The following is a 23563-nucleotide window of genomic DNA, read 5'->3' as shown; positions in this document are numbered from 1 at the left end:
TAAAATAACTTACTTTCAAAGAGTCCAGGCACTAACTTATAGACAATATCCTGTAATGTCCGGTCAGCCCTCAAGTTTGCCAAAGGCTGGGTTTCATGAATTTTCATATTACAATGAGGACAACATTTGCTACTTTGAAGATACTTAACAATGCAGCTTTTACAAACTGAAATGTAAAAAAAGAATACTATTTTTGATATATCACTGGAGATATTACAAAAAGAAATTATACACTGAAGGTGATATATTAAATTCTGTGGTATAGTATAATAGCAACGAAGTATCTAGCTGTGTCACAGTATAATGTTGATGCTGTGACTTTATACTAAGCTGAAAAGTCATAGCAAGGCAAGTTATTCGTAAAGCAACTTTTTGCCAAAAAGTTAAAATTCATAAAAATGCTTATTTCAAGTTTAAGCCAAAGATAAAAAACATTTTTTATGATTAATCATCATAATTAATTACTTCTTAAAGCTAATAAAGTTAAAATCAAGCAATAATGTTGAAAAAATGAAATTTCACTCAAAAGAATTTTTTTCTTTTGATTAGATACTGCAAAGAATAGATAGATTCATTGATATATAATTTTATGTATTAATTAAACTTAAATTTGTTATCTATTAAACTTAAATTTGTTATCTATTTCTGCTAGCTTTTAGTAGAGCTTTTAGTATTGGACTACCACTTCAGAGCTATTTTTAGCACTCCCTCTGACTTGTCCTATCCTTTGATGTTGAAAATTATTGGACATCAGGTGTATCTAGTCATTTGAACAAAAGTCTAGCATGTCTATATGGCTACAAGGTACTTTTATCAATATTAGTTATTGGTGATTGATACCAACTGTTAGTACTGATTATTTGCATCTTTTCTCCGATTCATGAAACAGGCCTCTTCAAGAATAGAATTATCTACTACCACCCAATTGTAAGTGTATTTACCTAGTTTTAATTATTTGCACCTGTTATTGAGAAATTTTTAATTTACCACTAAAAGTAAGTACTTTTTCTTACTATTTTTTTCCCTATATGTAAATGTACAGTAAGCTAGCTGTTTCACAATGATATTTTGATATATATTTTTTATGTATTGTTTTAATTTGTTTGTTAACTATTACATAAATTTTTATCTGAGGTTTATTGAATTGAATCATTTTCTTTCACTTGCATTGCTGGGTCTTTTTAAGGTTGATTGTGGAATTCTTTTGTCGTTGCTTCTGTTTTCCTGTTTCAAGTAATTTTAATTTTGATCATTATGATTTTATTATTCTTAACTCAGATGTTGAAGCCAAAAACAGAAACATTCCCAAAAGAATTTGTTTCGACTCACAATACCCAGTTACATTGCTGATTGTGTCTCACTGATGTCAACTGCGATAAAAGGCATTTTGTTGAGTCACACAGAATGAGCAAAAACTATCAAATCTATCTTTAAAAAACTACTAAAATTGAACAGCCACCTATCAAATTGTTTGAATTTACCAAAAATGATCAATCTTGGAGTGCAATGGTGACCAAAGCATTTGTTGGGACTGACGTTCCTTTGCACAAGCTCACTAATCCAAGTTTGAGAAGTTTCTTTGATTCTCTCAATAAACCACGGCCATCTCAATCTAAGTGCTGAAAATATGTTGATATGCTAAGTGCAAACATGGCTGAAAATTGCAAGAGCTGTTGGCTGATCAAAATGTATTTTTAATTGTTGACGAAAGTGAGATCAATGACAAAAAATTGTTAATGTACTTAGTGGTTCAGTTAAAAAATCTTCAAAAAACGTTTTTAATAGAATGTTTGCGACTAGAATCAACTCTAACTGCTGCAGTCATCACTCAGATCATCAATGATTCATTAAGAAATATAGCAGTTCCAAGAGAAAATTTTCTCCTATTATTGTGTGATGCTGCTCAGTATATGGTAGCTGCTTGAGAAACATTACAAGTTTTGTCCCCTAAGCTCTTGCATGTAACCTGCTCCCATCTACTGTGCAACTGTGCTCTAAAAATAAAGGCTTTCTATCCTGCATTTGATTGTCTGATTGCTATCATTAAGACTGCTGCTGTAAAAAAACAAAAACCATTGAGAGCAATTCAAAACAATCTGATACATCCTTCAGCCAATTGTGATCAGGTAGGGTAGTTGGTTGGATGCTTGAAATAACTATACCAAGAACCTTGCAGAAGTTTAAAAAATTGTGAGTTTTGAGGATGAAAACATGTTGGTGCGGAGAACAAGAAGCTGTGTGAACTCCTACAGTTGAAAGAGTTGATTTTGAAAGCTGAATCAACAGCCTTCATTATCTATGATGCTTACAAAACCCTCAAAGAAGTGAAATTCAATGAAGACCCATGTTACACCATGAATTATATTGATTTTGAATTTAATAAAAGTTTGATAATTCAACTAATGAACCCCAAAGTTTCACCCACAGAATATGTAGATCTGAGACAATGCCAAGTGACATCAATTGCTGTACAATGCAGTTTTTCGATGCTGGAAAAAATCCTTGGAAAAAAAACAGGAATTTTCTGCCTACAAATGTAAAACATTATATCATATTGTACAATAATAAATTTCCACAATAGTTATTTTTAAAAAATTGTTTTGATAATACTCTTATATCATAAAGTAATCAACTCCTTCATGTTCATGGATTTATCAATAATAATAAGGTTATAATGAGTTTAAAAGCTACTGATAAAGTTAAAAGTTAAGGTTAAAAAAGTATGAAAATAAGGTTAAAATTGAGCAATTTTTAAGGCTAAAAAAATTGCCCTAGTTATTAGAATCCTGGTATAGTTATTAGAGTCCACTGTTTTATTTTACAGCAAGTATCACAATTTATCACTAAATAAAATACTTAATTCTAAATGTCACAGTCCATTAAAGATTGCAATATTTTAACATGAATCATCATTTGGAGTTTCTTCAGACTGTGCAGCCCTGGATTTGAGTTCACACAGTAAACTAATGAAACATTTGTCAATTATATAGTTCAGTGTTGTAAACAGCAGAGAATGCTACCTTATCCAAAATATCATTATACTAAGTAAACTAGGCCTTTGTAAATGTATCTTAAACTGTAAGGTTTTTAAAGCTGGTGTTTAGTTCCAGTTTCATGTTAATATCCAGTGAACAGAATATGTCCTGAATAAGATGCTGGTGTACCACAGGTCACTCTAGTAGAGGATCCCAAATGTTAGGTAAATGTATGCATTTAGAATCAACTCCACAGTCCAAGTATATGGTTATATGTCTTGAGGATGATAGTTTAATATTATACCTGCCGAGCTATTTTCACTTCTACATATTGCAGAATGTAAACATATATTCCTTCATTTAATTAGCTGCAATTTCCAAAACAAAGATATGTATTAGAAGCTGACAGGTGATGGAGGAAGTGGATGGTTGGTGGGGGAAGATTATATTTATATGATTCTAGTCCCCTCTTAAATATCAGATACATTTGACATGTACAGAAAAGTATTATTAAATCAGCTTACATGTATGAAGGCATTCTGTGATAGTGGTAGCATCTATGAAATAGCCTGCACATAGTGAACACACAATGTGTGGGTTCACCTGACGGATACGGATTTTCATCATCTACAAGAAAAAAAATTTAATTAGTTTTTATTACAACAAGTAATTATCAGAGAATAATAATATAATAATAATAGATGGCAAGACCTGTAGAAATGCTATGTTTTATAAATTTTCATACTTTATTTTACTGCAGAAATTTATTTGACCTCATGACATTATGATAAAAATTTGTTATGATAATGAATTAGACAGCATATTAAGGTTATTGAAAAATTAGGATATAGATAACCTATAGTGTTAATAACGATATAATACATTCTTGTCTTCTCTAGCTGCAAAGTGATCATCAGTCCACTGCACTGTTCCACTTGCAGTTTAAATTACTTGTTTCTTACAAACTTTAAACAATATCATTCAACTTTGATGTGTGGATCAATTAGTATTCTAGGAAAAAAAAACTTTCCTGATCCATTAATGACACTGATGCCACCTCTATATGCAAGACAATAACAGAAAAACTCTTGTGAACACAAGTCCATCATTCTTCAATATGCTGTATATCATTCTACTATTTTCTATAACCATTGGAAAATAAAAAATACTCAAGATAGCAAGATTTATATGAGATCTTTATTGATAGCACATTTCTGAGTTGAGTTTATTTTTGAAAAGTTGTTTTCACCACTAAGTATGGCAATGATTTCATTATTTGTAGGAAAATTGTACTGCTTGAAGTTAGGGCTTTGTCTGAAGTGCAGTTCATATTTATGGAGAATTGTATTTTTTTTGAGTTTACATGCCTATTCTTGCAATTCTACCAAATGCATATTTTTATACTCCAGTGCATGGGTAATAAAAAATCATAATTTCTTATATACTAGATACAACCATTTTGAGATGGTTGTACCTAGTATATAAGAAATTGTGATTTTTTTGTTACCCATACACTGGGCTGTAAAAAATATGCATTTGGTAGAGTTGCAAGAACAGACTTGTGGTCTCAAAGCCTCTTTAGCATCAATAAAATGTAGACAGTTGCATATAGAAGAGCCAATCACTTAAAAAAGAAGGAACTTGTGGAAGAGAGAGACTCAAGAAGATGTGGGACAAAGTATTGAAGGCTGATCTCAAGATACTGAGCTTTACAAAGATGACAAAAGACCAAAATATCTGGCACGTTGTTGTATTCAAGAAGATCAGTCTGCAACAGTAGAACTGATACTGGTGCTGGTGCCACATAAAAAGCATTCATGCTGGTGTCACATTAAAAGCACCTGGTACACACTGTGGAATTGTCGGCATTAGGAAGGGCATCAAGTCATTGAAGCCATACCAGAACAGACAATGGAGGCTGGTGTGGCCCCTGGCCTTACCAGCTCCAATCAAACTGTCCAATCCATGCCAGCATGGAAAACAGATGTTAACTGATGATGATGATGAGGAGGAGGAGGAGGAGGAGGAGGAGGAGGAGGAAGAGGAAGTTAGTCACATACTGGGTGATCATTTTACATGTACAGAGTAGAAGTAAAATATGTCTGCCCTGGGATTCTAAATCAATAAAGGCTCTTTTCTTAAGTTGTAGTAATTCTACTCAAAATGAGGTAGAGGAAACTGCACGATTATATTTTTCCTGAAATTATTAGTTTCCTCAATATTACCATCAAAAAGCAGTTTGAGTTCATCATGGTCAAATTATAGCAGAGGAAGTTGTATTTTATTCTTATTGCAACGATTTAGAAGCTCATTTCTGAATCTCAAAGTATCCCACTGAATATAGAATCTGTACATTTTTCTTATATCATATGGTTCAACTACAACTTTTTTATTCTAGTGTTTTATATTAGAAACATGAAGATTTCAAATGTCTTCCTGTATGAAAATTTCTTTAATTAAGTAATTTTTTCACTTCATATCCAGTTCTTTCTCCAAAGTTCTACCCAATGTTCTGCACACATTACCACACAACCATACCTGCACCTTGTGTTGAAAACAATTCTTTCTACCCAACTTATCATCTTTAATCATTCAACAAGTTAACTCCTGTTTTATTCAATTTAGCATTAATTTTACAGGTGTGGTTTTACTCATATTCTAAGAAGTGAATGTTAAAAATGACAAATTTAAATGACCTGTTTTGTCATGAAAATTTTATTATGTTGGTATAGCTACTAGGAAGAAATAAATTACACGATTCTTCTGTCCAGGAAAGTCTTTTTCATTGCAATTGTAACTGGTCAGTATCAGTGGCATTTCATATCCCTTTCTCTTACACAAACTTGTAATCATAGAGCCACATATAAGATATATGTGTATATCAAATGAAGATAGGGCAAAGCTGGTTGATACCTTTGAGGGGCATCAAACTGACTACCTGCAACTGGCAGACATACTTCGCATTAAAAGAAGTACTGCCCGATCTATAATAACAACCTACCTATGGTCTGGGATGCGCCACAAGTTGCCCAGAGGAGGTGTCCACCACATTAAGGTTGATGAGGAAATGCAAGCCAGGCTTCAGGTGATTACTGCCAGCCCACTCACAACCCTTCAACAAATGAAGAGGGACTTAGAGGGAGCATTGCTCAGAAAGCTGCCTGTTTCCATGTCTGCAATCTCGCAGGCTCTAAATGGGATGTTGATAACTATGAAGTTGGCCAAAGACATTCCTGATGCAAGAAATGCCCCCAAGAACTCTGGAAAAGTGTTATGTGTATGTGCATTGCTTCATGGAAAAGGGAGTCATCAGCCATTGCGTATTCATTGATGTGGGTACAACATTTGGACCAGGTAGTCTTTTGGACGAGCCCCTCGAGGCATTCCTGTTTGCCAAGTTGTCAACCGTCAGTGTGGGAAAAACTACGTCACTTTTGCAGTGTTGGGAGAAATCGGCCTGGTTCACTACTCCATTGTGAATGATACAGTTACACGAAACTCTTTCCAAGAGTTGGTAAAAACAGTTCAAGCATGTGCCAACATGTTCCCAGCAAATGAATCCGTCTACTTGATCTATGACAATGTGCTGCCACACATTTGTGCTGAGCTCCCAGCTGATGCCAACCCATGGGTCAGTCTGAAACTCCTACCTCCCTACTTGACATTTCTTAATTGTAAGGAAATGGCACATTCTGCCTTTAAGGTAGCTGTCAAGCGGGACCTCATTCGAGCTGAGTTGCAGCAAAGAAGGGTTGGTGACCGAGCATCTGCAGAAAAAGCTGGCATGACCATGGAAGAATGGTGAACACATGTCATACAAGAGGTCACAAGGAATAAAATCAATGCTATCACTCCAGAAAATTGTGTTCGTTGGTATAGACACACCCAGACCTACTTCCTGTGATGCCTTGATCATCAGGAAATAGACAGCTAAATCCTCTCAAATGAACTCTCCTTATCAAGACTGTAAAGCAATAATTATCTTAGAGTACATAGCACCTTTCCCCCGATGAAAGAAAAATGCAAAATCAAAGAAATATATACTTTTCCCAACAAGACATATTATGCAAAGTAAAAACACATATCACAAAATAATGTATTCAAAATCAAAGAAAATGAGTATTTGTTGTAATTGTGAGTTTCTTTAAAAGATTGAAAAGGCTGGAATGCGATTTCATGAACTTTTTAACAATAAATACCTGTACCTATGCAAAAATGAAAGAATACATAGAAAAGACATGGGCACGATAGATTGCTTAAAGCATAAACAATGGATGAAAACACATGATTATGATAACAATAATCATGAGATAAAACCAAAACAGCTATCGTGCTAATTTGATTGCTCAAAGTGTTAAATAGAATCTGAATGCTCAAAAAGATGCTTCTTCACATTCCGACTAATTTAAATGCTCTCAACAGGCATTTTAATTTGAATGATGTAAATACTAAATTCTTTGATTGAAGTGTGAAACTGAATGATCGTAAAACGAATTTGAATGACTAACTTCATGGGGCTAAATTTTTCCTGACTTTCAATGACCCAATTATCGTATTGAATGACAAACATATAAAAATAACTGCAAAAACCTATATTATATGCTTTGAAATAAGGGGAGGCTGAAAATGAAAATAATTTCCCCACTACAATGCACCATTTTGAAGTAGTTAGTAAGACACAAGTAACATACATGTAACTTTGGAAATCATCTTCCAATGATCTCATCCAGTAGGGAGTATTCAATCCATTGACTTGGAGAAAAAAGTCAAAACTCTTTTTAAAGTTTGGAAGAAAATTCGATATTCATGATCTCTTGAAGCTGCTTGAGAGTGTACCAAATTAAGTGAATGTGTATAACAATGTACAACTTCTGTCAGTGGTGCAGCTTTTCTATCTTTACTGACATTGGCTTATCCCCTAAACCTTTCCTTCTTAACAAATCACAAAACATTTGACAATTAAGATTTTATCTGAAGGTTTGTAGTCTCACCAAGCATAACAGCTACAAATGCTGTATTTTTATCATTGGCTTAATTACACCTTCACTTGTAACAGCTATACAATTCAATGATTTTGTTTTGAATATCACTTCAAAACTGAGAAAAAGTGTCCTTACACTGACAAACTAACAGACATGGGAAACAGAAAAACTTGTTCAGAATGGGTCATCTCATCTTTCACTCAGACTATTCATAATACACCTCATGTATCCAGCATAGTACATAGAAGATTGTTCATCTTTATATATCTATGTAAAAGGCGGGCATTTTTTTAATTGCATCTCGGTATATGTGTTTTTTTCCGGAATAAAATTCAGCACTGAATATATTCCGGTTATATATTTAATTAATTCAATAATAGGATAAGATCTTTTACAAAAATTTATCAAGTAGCTAGCGTGAAAAAACCTCATAAGGGAAAAATCCATCATTTATTCCCTAGAATATATTTATTTATATTTATATAAGAGCATTACTATACAAGAATGCCTCACGCTAAACTACCGGAAAAAAACACGTATACTGAGATGCAATTCAAAAAAGTCCGCCTTTTACATAGATATATAAAGATGAACAATCTACTATGTACTATGCCGGATACATGAGGTGTTCGTTTTGGTATGTTGAATCTTTTGTTTATTTTTATGTATTTTGACCATACTATACTGATGATCAGAAGTTACATATTGTTGTAATAACTGTGAAATCGATTCGATATATAGTTCAGTCTGCTTCATGGCAGTGAAACATGGGCCATGACTGCTGAGGACATGCGTAAGCTCGCAAGGAATGAAGCTAGTATGCTCCGATGGATGTGTAATGTCAGTGTGCATACTCGACAGAGTGTAAGTACCTTGAGAGAAAAGTTGGACCTAAGAAGCATCAGATGTGGTGTGCAAGAGAGACGATTGCACTGGTATGGTCATGTGGCGAGAATGGATGAGGATAGCTGTGTGAAAAAGTGCCACACTCTAGCGGTTGAGGGAACCTGTGGAAGAGGTAGACCCAGGAAGACCTGGGATGAGGTGGTGAAGCACGACCTTCGAAAATTAGGCCTCACCGAGGCAATGACTTGTGACCGACACCTTTGGAAATATGCTGTGCATGAGAAGACCCGGCAAGCCAAGTGGGACCATAATCCGAGGCCTCTGCCTGGTGTTTAGCCAGCGCACTTATGTGTACCTTCCCTTCATTGGACACTAAACTCCGCTTGCAAAGACTTGTTGAGGCAAGTGAAACCAAATTCGACGACTGGCACCCATGCCAACATCTCCTTCATTGGACACTAAACTTGGCTTGCGAAGACCTATTGGGGCAAGTGAAAGCAAAATCGTGATGCCACCTGTACCAGTGGAGCACTAAGAGCACCGTCCGAACGTGATCGTTGCCAGAGCGGCTGTCTGGCTTCCATGCCAGTAGCATGTAAATAGCACCATTTGAGCGTGATCATTACCAGCGTCACCTTACTGGCACATGAAAAGACATTCGAGCGAGGTCATTGCCAGTGCCGCTGAACTGGCTCCTGTTCAGGTGGCACATAAAATACACCATTTTGAGTGTGGCCGTTGCCAGTACCGCCATACTAACCTTCGTGCCAGTGGCACGTAAAAGCACCCACTACACTCTCGGAGTGGTTGGTGTTAGGAAGGGCATCCAGCTGTAGAAACTATGTCAAATCAGACTGGAGCCTGGTGTAGCCATCTGGTTCACCAGTCCTCAGTCAAATCATCCAACCCATGCTAGCATGGAAGGTGGACGTTAAACGATGATGATGATGATGATGACGATGATGATATATATACCATGCTACATGGCAGTGAAACATGGGCTGTAACTGCTGAGGACATACGTAAGCTCGCAAGGAATGAAGCCAGTATGCTCCGTTGGATGTGTAATGTCAATGTGAATACCCGTCAGAGTGTAAGTATCTTGAGAGAAAAGCTGAACATTAGAAGCATCAGTTGTGGCGTGCAAGAGAGACGATTGCGCTGGTATGGACATGTGGTGAGAATGGAGGAGGATAGCTGCGTGAAAAAGTGCCACACCCTAACAGTTGAGGGAACCCGTGGAAGAGGTAGGCCCAGGAAGACCTGGGCTGAGGTGGTGAGGCAAGACCTTCGTACATTGGGCCTCACCGAGGCGATGACTACGGACCGAGACCTTTGGAAATGGGCTGTGCGTGAGAAGACCCGGCAAGCCAAGTAAGATCGTTGCCAGTGCCCCTGGACTGGTTCTTGTGCGGGTGGCACATGAGATGCACCATTTTGAGCGTGGCCGTTGCCAGTACCGCCTGACTGGCTCCTGTAGGATTTTCGAGCGAGATCGTTGCCAGTGCCCCTGGACTGGCTTGTGCGGGTGGCACATAAAAGACACCATTTCGAGCGTGGCCGTTTTCGTGCGGGTGACACGTAAAAGCACCCACTACACTCTCTGAGTGGTTGGCGTTAGGAAGGGCATCCAGCTGTAGAAACTCTGCCAAATCAGACTGGAGCCTGGTGTTGCCATCCGGTTTCACCAGTCCTCAGTCAAATCGTCCAACCCATGCTAGCATGGAAAGCGGACGTTAAACGATGATGATGATGATGATGATATATTTATATATATATATATATATATATATATATATATATATATATATACACATATGTATATATATATATACGTACATATATATATATGTGTGTGTGTGGAAACAACACAAAAGTATGTTTAAAGATTGTTTTATATTTGTTACACTCAGTGACTTTCACAAAATATTACTGGTCTCAGTGCGTATATCCATCTTAGCAAATATTAAAAATTGAAAGTGAAAAATTAGAGAATAAGAAATAAGAAAAAATTTTAAATTACAAACAGTTTGTTCTCAAATTTTGTGCATAGTTAAAAACATGTTAAGAACATAAAAAGGGGCAGTTGTTAACTTCTAGGTGACATGTACATCAAAAAATAGGAAGGTGGAGACCTCTAACATAGAGGAGTAACTTTCAGTTTCTACTAGACTACTTGTTGCCAGCCATTGACAAGATCTACAGCTGGAGCAAGGTACCAACCAGACATAAGGTGACATGGTAAGGAATGGTACAGTAGATAGACTCATAAAAGCTAATAGACAAGTCTGGAAAGATGGAATAAAAGAGTGGGAGCAGTGAACAACACCAGTTAGTTAGAAGAGATACTGGATGTCAAGTGTATGCAGCATGGAGAGAAGCAGAAAGAGAGTGATATACCAATGTTCTGAACAAGTGAAGCAGAATTGAGATGTGCTAGATAGTATAGCTGTGTGTAGCATGACATCATCAAGGAAAAGTGTTTTGGGAATGATATCAGTGAGGCTAAGAAGAAAGAGGGACAGAATTCTGTTTCAACCGCCCCATATAACTCCTCATAACTTTGTTATTTTTTGGAATTTTCAGAAAATCTTTGCAAACTTGTGTTCTACATATAGACTCTAAAAGTTCCACTCTTTGTCAAATTTTATTTTAAAATCAGATTTTAAAATACGGACAGTCCAAACTTTTTGCTTAAATCCCAGCAATGGACCGCTCTTGAGTGCATCATCTTTCCATTAAACGTGTTTATGGGGAGAAAACATTGAAAAACATCATTACATATCAGAATGACAAAGAAATAAGGTAGGTATCAGACAGTCGTGAGTTGAGCTAAAAATAACAGCTAAATTGTCCTTAAATCACACACAAAAATAAAAATCTCTTTTCTTTCATAATCGCATGAATTCCAGTGTGTAGAAAACAAATTCACAGAAATTTTAAAAAATAAAAAAGTTATGAAGGATTATATGGGATGCTTAAATCAGAATTCTGTTGAAAGAGGACTGAAACTATTACAACTAGAGGCTGCTGGACGTAGAGAATGTCTCAGAAAGAGAGACTATCCAAGTAGATTAGCTACTGATGTTGACAGATGCACGATCAAAAGTACTGTTAATCATATAAAAGTAAGGAAAGCAGCTGTTCATCAGGGATAGCTACTGAGATGCTATAAATAACTGGTAAAGTAGAGTATGCACTAGTCACTTGCACAGTCAATCAGATAATACTGGGAGGTGTTATATATAATGCCTGGTAGAATGGTATCTTCATTAACTGTTACAAGAGTAAATGAATTGCTTCAGAAAGAAACAACTGCAGAGGTATCAAAGTGATGGACCTGATTATGAAAATAACTGAAAGAGTTATAGACGTATGTATTAGAAAAATTAGCTTAGATGAAATGCTGTTCATCTTAGCTTAGATGAAATGCCAGTGAGAAAAGAAAAGTTAAGAGCAAGCCATTATACTTGGAATTTGTTAATCTAGAGAAAGCTTTTGACAGGGTACCATGCTCTGTAGTTGAGTGATCACCAAGGAAACTAAATGTTGTTAAATGCCTTGAGAGCCATGGAGACCAAGTATAGAAATGCCATTAGCAAAATGAAAGTTAGCAATGACTTCAGCAAAAATTCAGCATGCAAGTTAGTGTCCATCAGTGCTCAGTCCTTAACTTCTTCCTGCTTATCATAACAGAAGAGTCTAAGACTCATTATCTGTGAGAACTCATGTATACTAGAAGAGTCTAAGACTCATTATCTGTGAGAGCTCATGTATACTAATAACCAAATTCATATAGCTGAATTTGTTAAAGATAGAAATTTCAACTGTAGAAGTAAAGCATTGAATAGAGTCCTCAAAGTAAACCTATCAAAGATAAAAGTTTTATTTAGCAGCTAGCTCAGAAGATAAGGCTGCTGCCATCTGGGAAGTGACTATGCTTGATATGCAGAAAAGAAGTAGGTAGGAATTTCCACACAGTGTACTTAATATAAACTTCACACATGGCGTTCAGAAGTAATTAACAGTAAGAACATCAAATTCTTTCAAATGTTTGAAAAGCTCCATACAAGTAGCTGACAACTTCTACTACCTAGGTGATTTAATTAATAGTTGAGGTGGAAGCTCTGAAAGTATAATAGTCAGAATAAGATTAAAGTAAAAAATGTTTAGGGAGTTCTGCTGGCAACAAAGTAATTCTCTGAATGAAGATTAGCCTCAATATAAAGTGTGATATTGTATTTTACTAAAATATGGGCATTGAATGAAGAGGATTTGTGAAAGCTAGAAAGAAATTATGTGAAAGAAATTATACTAACATAATACAGCATGCATTAACAAAACCCACTTAGAAATATTTGTGCAATAAGGAGGAGAAACCAGCTCAATGAATGATATTTTAATCATTTCAGCAGGTATGGGAGATAACTCCAGATATAGCTTGATCTTATTAGACTTCCTCAGCTAAGCACTTGCATCAACACTTTCCTATACAGTGATGTGAGAATCAGGAAGGTAATCTACAATATTGGACTTGAGTAGGCACAAAAAGTTAGCATATTAATTATTGAACTAATAGTATCTTTTCTTAACCACATAAGTATCTATCATTAGATTTTGGATGGTCATTACATTTTCAAATATAGTATATCATTATTACTTTGTATTAAAAAAGCAATGAGCTGGTAGAATCATTAGTTTTGAAAAATAAGATATTTGGCTGCTTTTTCCAGCTCTTTACCTTCAGAATTCAAAGCCTATAGAGGTCGACTTTGCTTTTCATCCCTCCAGTGTTAATAAAATGAAGTATCAATCAAATACTGCAGTCAACAGTCTAAACTAAACCCCTCTCCCTAAAACTGTCTTGTACCTAAATTAGAAACTATTATTTCTTTATATAAGGTAGCAGGCTGACAGAATTGTTAGAGCATTAGAATAAATGTTTTGCAGTTTTTCTTCTAGCTCTGTACATTCTGAGTTCAAATCTTGCCCGAGATTAATTTTGCTTTTCATCTACCTGAAGTTGATAAAATATAGTACCAGTTAAATACTGCAGTTGATTTACAGTTGATGCAATCAACTACTGTCTCAAAAATTGCTGACCATGTGCCTAAATTAGAAACAATTATTTCTTTGCATTAAATCAGTAGTTCTCAGCCACGGTCCATATGTCCCTCGGAGGTCTATATAAGATTTTGTTGTTAAAGTTTATGTGCAATAATTTGGTTATACTTCTGCAATACACAAAATGTTTAAACAATTTTTTTATGCATTTCCTAATAATATTTATATATAAGAATATAAAAATATAATAAGATATTTTTAAACACCAAATAGCTGTGGGGTCCAGTAGAATAAAATAAAAATTGAAGGGGGGTGCACAGGCAAAAAGTGGTCGAGGACAACTGCATTAAATTATAACAAGAATCCTGAATTTTATAGTCCGAAACAGATTTTTCAAAATAAATACTAAACAGACTGATTCAATATCAACATAATTTAGTACAATTTTTACATATTATTGGTTAGGAGTTAGGGTCAGTGGGTTGAAGTTAAGTTTAGGGTTTGGGTTGGTTTTAGGGGTTTAAGGCTCGAGTTTAGGACTAAGGGAAGAGATAGTCACGGTTGGAAAGCTGTAGTGGTGTTGAAATTTCTTTGTACATAAGCACGACTCGTATTTTTAGTGTATATGAAAACAAAAATAAATCGGACTGTCTAATATTGTTTTGAAATTTTTCTACTTAAAACTGTAAAGACTGGAATGCCCATTATACTTTTTTTTTTAAAGTACAAATAGAAGAGGGATTGAGAATTATGTTTTTGCTTTTCTTGACATAGGTTTAGTAAAAGTGGCTTCAACCAGGAAAACGAAACCGACTTATCGGTTCCAGGCATGCCTGTGTTTAGATAATAACAAATAACAATCCATAAACCTTACGATTTCCAGGCAAATGAAATGATTACCAACTTAACTCAAAACTGAACATCTAGGGTTGGGTTGTATTCAATTACACCGACTCCAGTACTTGAATGGTATTGTATTTTATCAACTTTCCTGAAAGATGAAATGCCACCAAGTATTTTACCCAATGCTTAAACGATTATACTGTCCAACAAAATAATAAGACGTTAACACTTAGACGCACTTGCTTGTCATGAAATTCCTCGAGCTTCAGACGAAGCTTGATAGATTGATGAAATGAAACAACTGTATTGTTTTCTATATTTTTACAATTCGAGAAACGAAAACAAATCCATAATTCGATCGAAATAAAATTTATATAAAAAGCCGGAAGCTAAGTAACTTTATTCACTTAAATTGTGTGTGTGTGTGTGTGTGTGTGTGTGAGAGAGAGAGAGAGAGAGAGAGAGAGAGTGAGAGGGTAGGGAGAGGGAGCCTATATTTCAGAAAATATAAGTCGTAAATGCCTCTTTATAGTTAGTATATAAATGCGAAACAGAGCAAGCATGATTCAATGGAACATTGACTCTGAAATTTGTGAATATAATTTATTAGTTTACAATTTCAGCAGCATTAAAATCGCGATTTGTTAGTTTCACTGCTGTTTATAAGCATCTTGTGTTTTGGTACTGTAATTAACACGACCGAATTATTACAATACGAAGTGTAGCGATCGAAAGGGGAGAAAATGAATAACCAAAATTGTGTATAAACAAGCTGAATAAAAAGGGTTTACAATACCAATAGAAATATGTGGGAAGTGAGAAATAATAAACAGAAACAATATATAAGTGAATATACATAACCTTTTTTCCCCTATCATTTTATACAAACGTACATGCATACATACATATATTTGTGTGCGTGTGTGTGTATGTATCTTAGTGGTTGTTGTGTATACATGCGTGGGTAGCTAAGACAGCATTAAGTAAGGAAGGATACTCTTGTATATGTTAGGAATATTTATAATCCATATTCACCTCCTCCATGATGATTCTGAATATAAAATTACAGAAGTCATAAATACGCCATGACACAGTTTCAGGAAAACTATTAATATACTTTATCTGACTATCTCCATATTTTCCAACTCGCACGGAGTTAAGTTAAATAACTTGCAAGGCGGCTATGAGGGAAAATACGTTCTGTGTAAATAATATTCCGGACATAGTTAGTTACCTACACTATTCATTTAACAATTATTTTTTTAAATGGGAACACTAACGTAGTAATATGGAAATATTGAACTAATATCCAAAATATCAAGGTTTTATTTACCGTATGAAATAGGAAAATAATAACGAATTTAGGCTTTCCATGTGTGGTAATTTATATAGATAATCTTTTGTTATCCGATATTTTTCGTATGAGTAGATACCAGTTGATCTCAGCTCTTTGATCCACAGGTGGTAAAAGGGGTAAATTTCCGAATTCGTTACATTTAGATTCGTTATCAGATTACGAAAGGAATTAGACACTGAGGGAAAATGGCTGTAACTTTTTTATTTTTTAATTTTGACGATTTTCGTTTTCGATAATGTGTTCTATATGTCACGGTCATGCGATTCCCCCTAAAAAAAATTGTTTGACCCCCCCCCCCCCCACATACACACACGGGTGGGGTGATTTTTTTTTTTTTTTCTGGCGATTTTCATTTTTGACATTGTGTTCTACATGTCCAGGTCGTACGAATAGCCTTCTCGCAACTTAGATGTGAAAATGAACGGCTTACATTTATATTGAAACAGAAAAAGGATCATATGTGGAGTCCCCACCACGAAACTTGATATGCTAGAAATAACAGCTAAACGCAGACAATCCAAATCTTGCATTGGTCCAGATGGACTATATGTAAATAAATATGAAGGAAAAAATGCGCTTTGGCAAACGGGGTTAGGGTTAGGGTCGGGGTTAGGGTTAGGGTTAGGGTCGGGGTTAGGGTTAGGGTCGGGGTTAGGGTTAGGGTCGGGGTTAGGGTTAGGTCCATCTGGACCTGCGGGTTAGGGTTAGGGTAAACCTAACCCTAACCCGCAGGTCCAGATGGACTATATGTAATCTGAACCTTTCCCCCCTTATTTATTTGTTTTTTTACGGAATCCCACGTGTTAGGCTATGGAGATTCCGATTCTGAAAAAAAATTGTTTGAAAAATTTCAATTCCCCCCCCCTCACCAAGCAGGTTATTTACATGCTAGAAATAACAGCCAAATCTGGTTAGGGTTAGGGTTAGGGCTAGGGTTAGGTTTACCCTAACTCAAAACCTAACCCTAACCCCGTTTGCCAAAGCGCATTTTTTCCTTCATATTTATTTACATATAGTCCATCTGGACCAATGCAAGATTTGGATTGTCCGCGTTTAGCTGTTATTTCTAGCATATCAAGTTTCGTGGTGGGGACTCCACATATAATCCTGTAGTAACGCCGTGTGCATGCGTAGTCTCACACATGCGTGGAATTAAACAAGCAAGCGTTCCCGCTCAATTCATTCTCTTTCTTGCTGGCCAGCAATAGAGCATGGACGTGTCAAGCAGTGTCTCTAACATTCCAACCTGGAGACAGTCTCTTTAGGTGTTTAGCTGTCACTCTCCATCTTTCGGACTTACACTCGACAGCTCGCTTACATCTACATAACAACGTCCCAACAACTATACTCACACACACAGAAGCTGTAACAACAAGAGCTAAAGATGTATATATTCACCACCTAAATAAAGTGTTGTTTAAGTTGATAGTCTGGAGTTCAGCGTTCCATTATATTCCTTAATTTATATAGGAAAGTCAGGTATACATCTAATGATGTATAACCAACTTTCCTATACTGGTGACCCCGACGTGATTCGTTCATACAGCCCTTCTGGTCTGTACAGCCCAACGTGAAAAGTTCACATAACTTTTCCAAAAATGGTGACTAAATGCCAGTAATAGACCAACCGTTCTATCAGTCTTTTTCACTACATTTTTTTTTATTTCGTCTGTTTGCCTTCGACAAACCGACTGGTGCGAGGCTAGTGTAGTGAAACTAACACCTCGATCGCCATTACATACAAAACTACCTATCGCCATTAGATACAAAACTGCTATCGCCATTCTTCTCATTTAAATATAAATAAACGCGAGCATAGCGGAGAACATCTCCTTGTCATCACGTGACTGATCATTATTCGAATCGGCAACTTCTTCGAACTGTTCCCGCCAGAAAGCAAACTGACCAATCACAACCCTTAATAAGGTCACGTGATAGTGTTTTTCTACTCCCGTCTGGGAGCCCCCTTAACGCCTTAAATAGAGCAACTCATACCCAGCAAATTTGTCTCGGTTCAGTTTCTCTTAGAGACTGTTCCGTGTACCACACGACAGCAGCAGCAACAATCAGCCAGCGACCACTTCAACAGCTTCGTCCAGCCAACGATGACCACCGCTGTCTCCACATCAGCAACACGAGTCTACGACTACTAACCAGCATCAATCCCCACCAGCGTCTACACGACTTTCTATGTACACCAATCCAAACCACCGCGGCACATCTCTCTCTTCGATTCTGTTAGGTGACTTAGCTTCACCACGATAAATAAACAGACAAGAATTTCAGCCAGCGACGAACATCTGTATAACAAGAATCACGGCCCGGCATCGATGCCACAACATCACAACTAGTGATCAGCACTGCCACACACAGCCTCAACTCACTTCACATACAGACTCATACTATTGTGTACTAAAGAACTGGTACAAATGCTCACGTGTTATTGACTCTCTTTCTCTCTGCTGTAATAACTCACATACACATACATGTATCACTCACATACTTTTCTTTGTACGACGGCCTGTCTTTGATTATGTTCTTCTATGTCGCATTCACACTCACACACAGACATACATCTTTAACGCCATAATAAATATTTCTGTTATTCATCTTATACGGTTGTGGTCTTTCATTACTGGTCATCTGTTATCGTAGTATAATATATCATGTATATCATCATCGATATATTATTTTGTGTGTTCGACTGTGTGACACGTTTAAATAAAAGGAGTCCTCTGTTTTTCCATTCGTCACCATTTCTCCTTTTTGAGTTCGCACGGTCATCCCAACAATTGGTGACCCCCGACGTGATTCGAACACGCAGCCCGCTGAGCTGAAATAACCCACTTTCTTATAAAGTGGTGATTCGATGAAGAAACAAACGCAGCATGGACTCTGGACTACCAACTTATAACTGGTGAACCCAACTAAATAACAAATGTGGCCATGGAGACTGAACTACTAACCAGCATCATCGTCATGACCAACACGACTTACTACGCCACCAAAATCTCCAACCATAGTCAACACGACTCAACAAGCGCTGTTTTTATTCTCGCCTCTGTTAGAGTGGATGTTTCCACTCACGATAAACAGACAAGAATTACAGCCTGCGACTTTCCAATTGTGTACTCAAAGAACTTGGTATAAAACTCTCACGTGTACTGACTTTTTAACTGCTGTGATATCTCACACACATATAGACGGCCTGTTTTTTATTATGTTCTTATATGTCGCATTCACACTCTCACATACACATACATCTTTTATGCCACACAATAACTCTTGTTATTCATTTCATATGGTTGTCTTTTCTATCGTCTCATTACTGGTATTTACGAAATCTATGTTACCGTAGTATAACATAATTACTTGTATATCATCTTTGATATATATTTTGGTGTTCGACCGTGTGACACGTTTAAATAAAAGGAGTCCTCTGTTTTTCCATTCGTCACCATTTCTCCTTTTGAATTCGCACGGTCGTTTTTTCATCTTGGGTTAAGAAAATTTTTCTTCGAGGTTTTCGCTAATGGTTGTACAGAGATTTGTCTGTCGATTGTCTGTAAAAGCGCACCACTTCAAACACTCATCACCAAACAGCCTTTTCGCCACCAGCTTCGTTTCAACCAAGATTACCACCTTGATGGCAACAATTACTACTACCAACTACAAGCATTCCCCCCAACGTCGCCCAGTTTCAACAGATCATTACCACTGTCAACATCATTACCACCACACATACAGAACACAGCTATATTACAGTTCCTGCGCCGACGTCTTCACCATCAATGTACTGTCTACCACAATGTCGTGCGCCAACAACCCCACCACCAGGGACACACCATATCAACACACTTGGTTTTGTCGACTCTGTTAGAGTGGATGTTTCCACTCACGATCAACAGACCAAATTTTCCTTGTGTAACTTTCATTGAATATTCCGTACCGGGTAACCAGTCACAACTAGCATTCCGAAGCTCAACTATAGCTCTGCTCCTTGACCACAACTTCCTGAGTACGGACATTCAAAATCAACTTGTGTAACTCTTGTACGAACTGGATTTTTTCTCTACAGACACTTTTACTATGTTCTGTGTTTTTTCTCACACACACACTTGTGCACTCATACATTTTCTTTCCTTTCAGTAAAAACATACAATCAGACTTTTACATCGCGTGATTCCAGTTTCCTGGACAGTTGTCATCACGGTTGTTTTGTCATTGTCATTTCATTTATACATTGCATGCATGTATCACACGAGTGTACATTTCATTTCTTTAATTTTTCTTTGTGTGTGTTTTGTGCTACATCTTGTGGGTGGTTTTCAGTGGCCATCCTGCCTCAGGCGTTCTAACAGATTTAATATTATCGTGCATTTCTCGCACTGGCAAGGGAGCCCTGTAGTAACGCTGTGCACATGTGTAGTCTCATGCATGCGTGGAATTAAACAAGCAAGCGTTCCCGCTCAATTCATTCTCTTTCTTGCTGGCCAGCAATAGAGCATGGACGTGTCAAGCAGTGTCTCTAGCATTCCAACCTGGAGACAGTCTCTTTACGTGTTTAGCTGTCACTCTCCATCTTTCGGACTTACACTCGACAGCTCGCTTACATCTACATAACAACGTCCCAACAACTATACTCACACACACAGAAGCTGTAACAACAAGAGCTAAAGATGTATATATTTACCACCTGAATAAATGTTGTTTAAGTTGATAGTCTGGAGTTCAGCGTTCCGTTATATTCCTTAATTTATATAGGAAAGTCAGGTATACATCTAATGATGTATAACCAACTTTCCTATAATCCTTTTTCTGTTTCAATATAAATGTAAGCCGTTCACTTTCACATCTAAGTTGCGAGAAGGCTATTTGTACGACCTGGACATGTAGAACACAATGTCAAAAATGAAAATCGCCAAAAAAAAATTTTTTTAATCACCCCGTGTGTGGGGGGTGGGGGAGGGATGAGGTCCAAAATTTTTTTTAGGGGGAATTGCATGACCGTGACATATAGAACACATTATCGAAAACGAAAATCGTCAAAATTAAAAAATTAAAAAGTTACAGCCATTTTTCCTCAGTGTCTAATTCCAATGTCCACCGCGAAAGGTTTATTGAAATTATTAATCGTTACGAAGATTAAGGTTTTAAATAATAATAAGCACTGATTTAAGTTTTGCTTAAAAGAAAAACAAATACAAGCAAACTGGAAACAATAAAGCTATAAGGTTTTCAAAATAATAATTGTTCCATAATCCTTACGTTTTGCCAATAAAAAAAAAAATACACAAAAAAAATATTTTGAGTCTTTAAATAATTAGAAGTTTTCATAACTGAATTGCCGGAAAAATTTTATCAGAGATATTGGTTTATACTGTCAAGAACATGGGTTTTCTTTGATTGGTTAAGTGACAGGAGAACTTTCATCTATTTTTTCCAAATCTTTCTGTTAAAACTGTATTGAAACCATTTATGGAGAATTTTTTTTCATCACAGAAACTGGTCGCACACCACAAGGTTTAACGGAACCTACTGAAGCAAGCCAGCACGCTCGCAGCATTCATTTCTACTCTAGGCACAAGGCCCGAAATTTTGGGAGAGGGGGCCAGTCGATTAGATCGACCCCAGTACGCAACTGGTACTTAATTTATCGACCCTGAAAGGATGAAAGTCGACCTCGGCGGATTTTGAAATGAGAGCATAAAGACAGATGAAATACCACTCAGCATTTCACCCGTTTCTGCCAACTCGCCACCTTAGCACGCTCGCAGCATTGCCACGGGCGATGGCGAGGCTAAGGCGTTGGGAAAGCCAAGTGCCTTCTCGGGCATCACTTGACACCTCGGTGAGGCAAACTGCCAACGTTGATAAGAACTTCATGGTTAGTGGCCCAGTCTCCCTGAACATCTCAAACTCCACAGGTTGGAAGAGGTAGTTCCCTGTTAGATTCCGATACTTCAGGGTTTTCTTCTGTTCAGCTATGAAAGCAGTGACCCTCCTATTAACTGCAGCATCCTGAATGTGGGAGGGAGCAAAGGAGTCGTAGACTGTGGCATCCCAAATGAGGCACCTACCTCTAACCCAAGGGCAGAGGGTAAGACCATCTGGTCTCTTTCCCTCACTTCTGGATAACTCCAATAGCTCCAGAACTGAGGGGATATTAATCCGAGCCAGGGCCCGCTTAATGATTAGGTTTAGCTCGGTGTGACGTGCAAAGTGACCAGCATTAAAGCAGCAAGACAGACTGTGAAGACCTGTGGGGTCGAGGGGCCTACCACAGTGGTATCTCCATCCCCTACAGACGTCAGCTTCCACTCTTGAGTGCAATGGAGATGCAGAGTTGATCTAGACTGAGAAGACCTCTAATGCTGGCCACATGCTTTATTTTTCATTAAGCATGATTAATGGTGATAAGAATGAAAATAAAATGACAAGAAGAAAATTCCAGTATCAAAATTATTTAATCACACTTATAGGACAGATACATAGAAAAGAAGTTTCCTGAAGAAGAACAATAGAAAATAGTATTTAAACTATCAACTGGTCAAATTCTGTACATGTGCAAAGAACAATCATTACACATTGCCAGATATATACAGCAAAAGGCAAAATATTCAGTAATTCAGAACAAATTGTTTAGTGTTTCAGTTTCATGATGACATTGTCTTTAATATAGACAAAGGTGTAGCTGTGTGGTACAAAGCTTGCTTCCCAACCACATCATTCTGGGTTCAGTGCTACTGCATAGCACTTTGGGCAAAAGCCTTCTACTATAACCTCAAGCTGACCAAAGCCTTGTAAGTGGATTTGGTTCACAGAAACTGAAAGAAGCCCTTTGTTTTTTTGTATGTGTTTCTCTCGTTGCTTGACAACTGATGTTGGTGTGTTTATATCCCCATAACTTAGCAGTTTGGCAAAATAGACTGATAAAATAAGTACTAGACTTACAAAGAATAAGTCCTGGGATCGATTTCTTCAACTAAAATCTCTTAAGGTGGTGCTCTGGCATGGCTGCAGTCAAATGACTAAAACAAGTAAGAGAATAAAAGAATATATTAGAGAAATACATTGTGTATGGAAATTACTGTCCAAAAGAAGTGTCAACAAGAAGAGTGTGCATGCACTGGATGAGAAAATCTTCCAAATTGCCTAGATTTGCCTAGATTTTCTTTTTAAAAACCAGGTTATATAACATCCCAATAGAAATCACCATACCAGAATGAAGGATGTTGGTTGGCCAACAAAATTTGTAGTGTAGTGACATAACTTAAATTCTGGATTGTATGGCATAACTGGCTACAAATTTAGAATTCTAATAAATTCAAAATTACAAATATAATAGCTTACAAAGGAAAATTACCATTGTGTGCACTGTATGTTATGTATTGATAAATATATGCTGATACATTTGTATGTGTGTTTGAGAAATAGCCTGAAAATGGTTATTATTTACCCTACAGAGAAATAACATAAGCAATACAGAGCAAGAT

General features: G+C 36.8%; 1 protein-coding gene across 6 annotated transcripts in view; it reads right to left on the bottom strand.

Moving 5' to 3' along the window:
- The window catches only part of LOC106876132 (polycomb group RING finger protein 1), a 30479-nt gene extending 14208 nt beyond the window's left edge, over positions 1 to 16271 (bottom strand). The window contains exons 1-3 of one of the 6 annotated variants that reach the window (XM_014924550.3): positions 16044 to 16271; positions 3500 to 3602; positions 14 to 166 (exon numbers count right to left, since the gene is read on the bottom strand). In XM_014924550.3, the coding sequence (XP_014780036.1) occupies positions 14 to 166; positions 3500 to 3602 (256 nt within the window). In that variant the 5' untranslated portion in view covers positions 16044 to 16271. Of the gene's footprint in view, positions 1 to 13; positions 167 to 3499; positions 3603 to 13544; positions 14035 to 14776; positions 14923 to 14949; positions 15138 to 15571; positions 15677 to 15745; positions 15923 to 16043 lie in introns of those variants that run through there. The other 5 variants (XM_014924548.3, XM_052972738.2, XM_014924549.3 and 2 more) reach the window with 5 other exon arrangements.
- Positions 16272 to 23563: the final 7292 nt, after the last annotated feature.

The sequence above is a fragment of the Octopus bimaculoides genome, chromosome 14 (assembly GCF_046866305.1).
Source record: "Octopus bimaculoides isolate indiv1 chromosome 14, ASM4686630v1, whole genome shotgun sequence".
In the NCBI taxonomy this organism is placed as follows: Eukaryota; Metazoa; Mollusca; class Cephalopoda; order Octopoda; family Octopodidae; genus Octopus; species Octopus bimaculoides.
The sequence above is the reverse complement of the archived record's forward strand: the minus strand, read 5'-3'. Positions and strand labels throughout refer to the sequence as shown.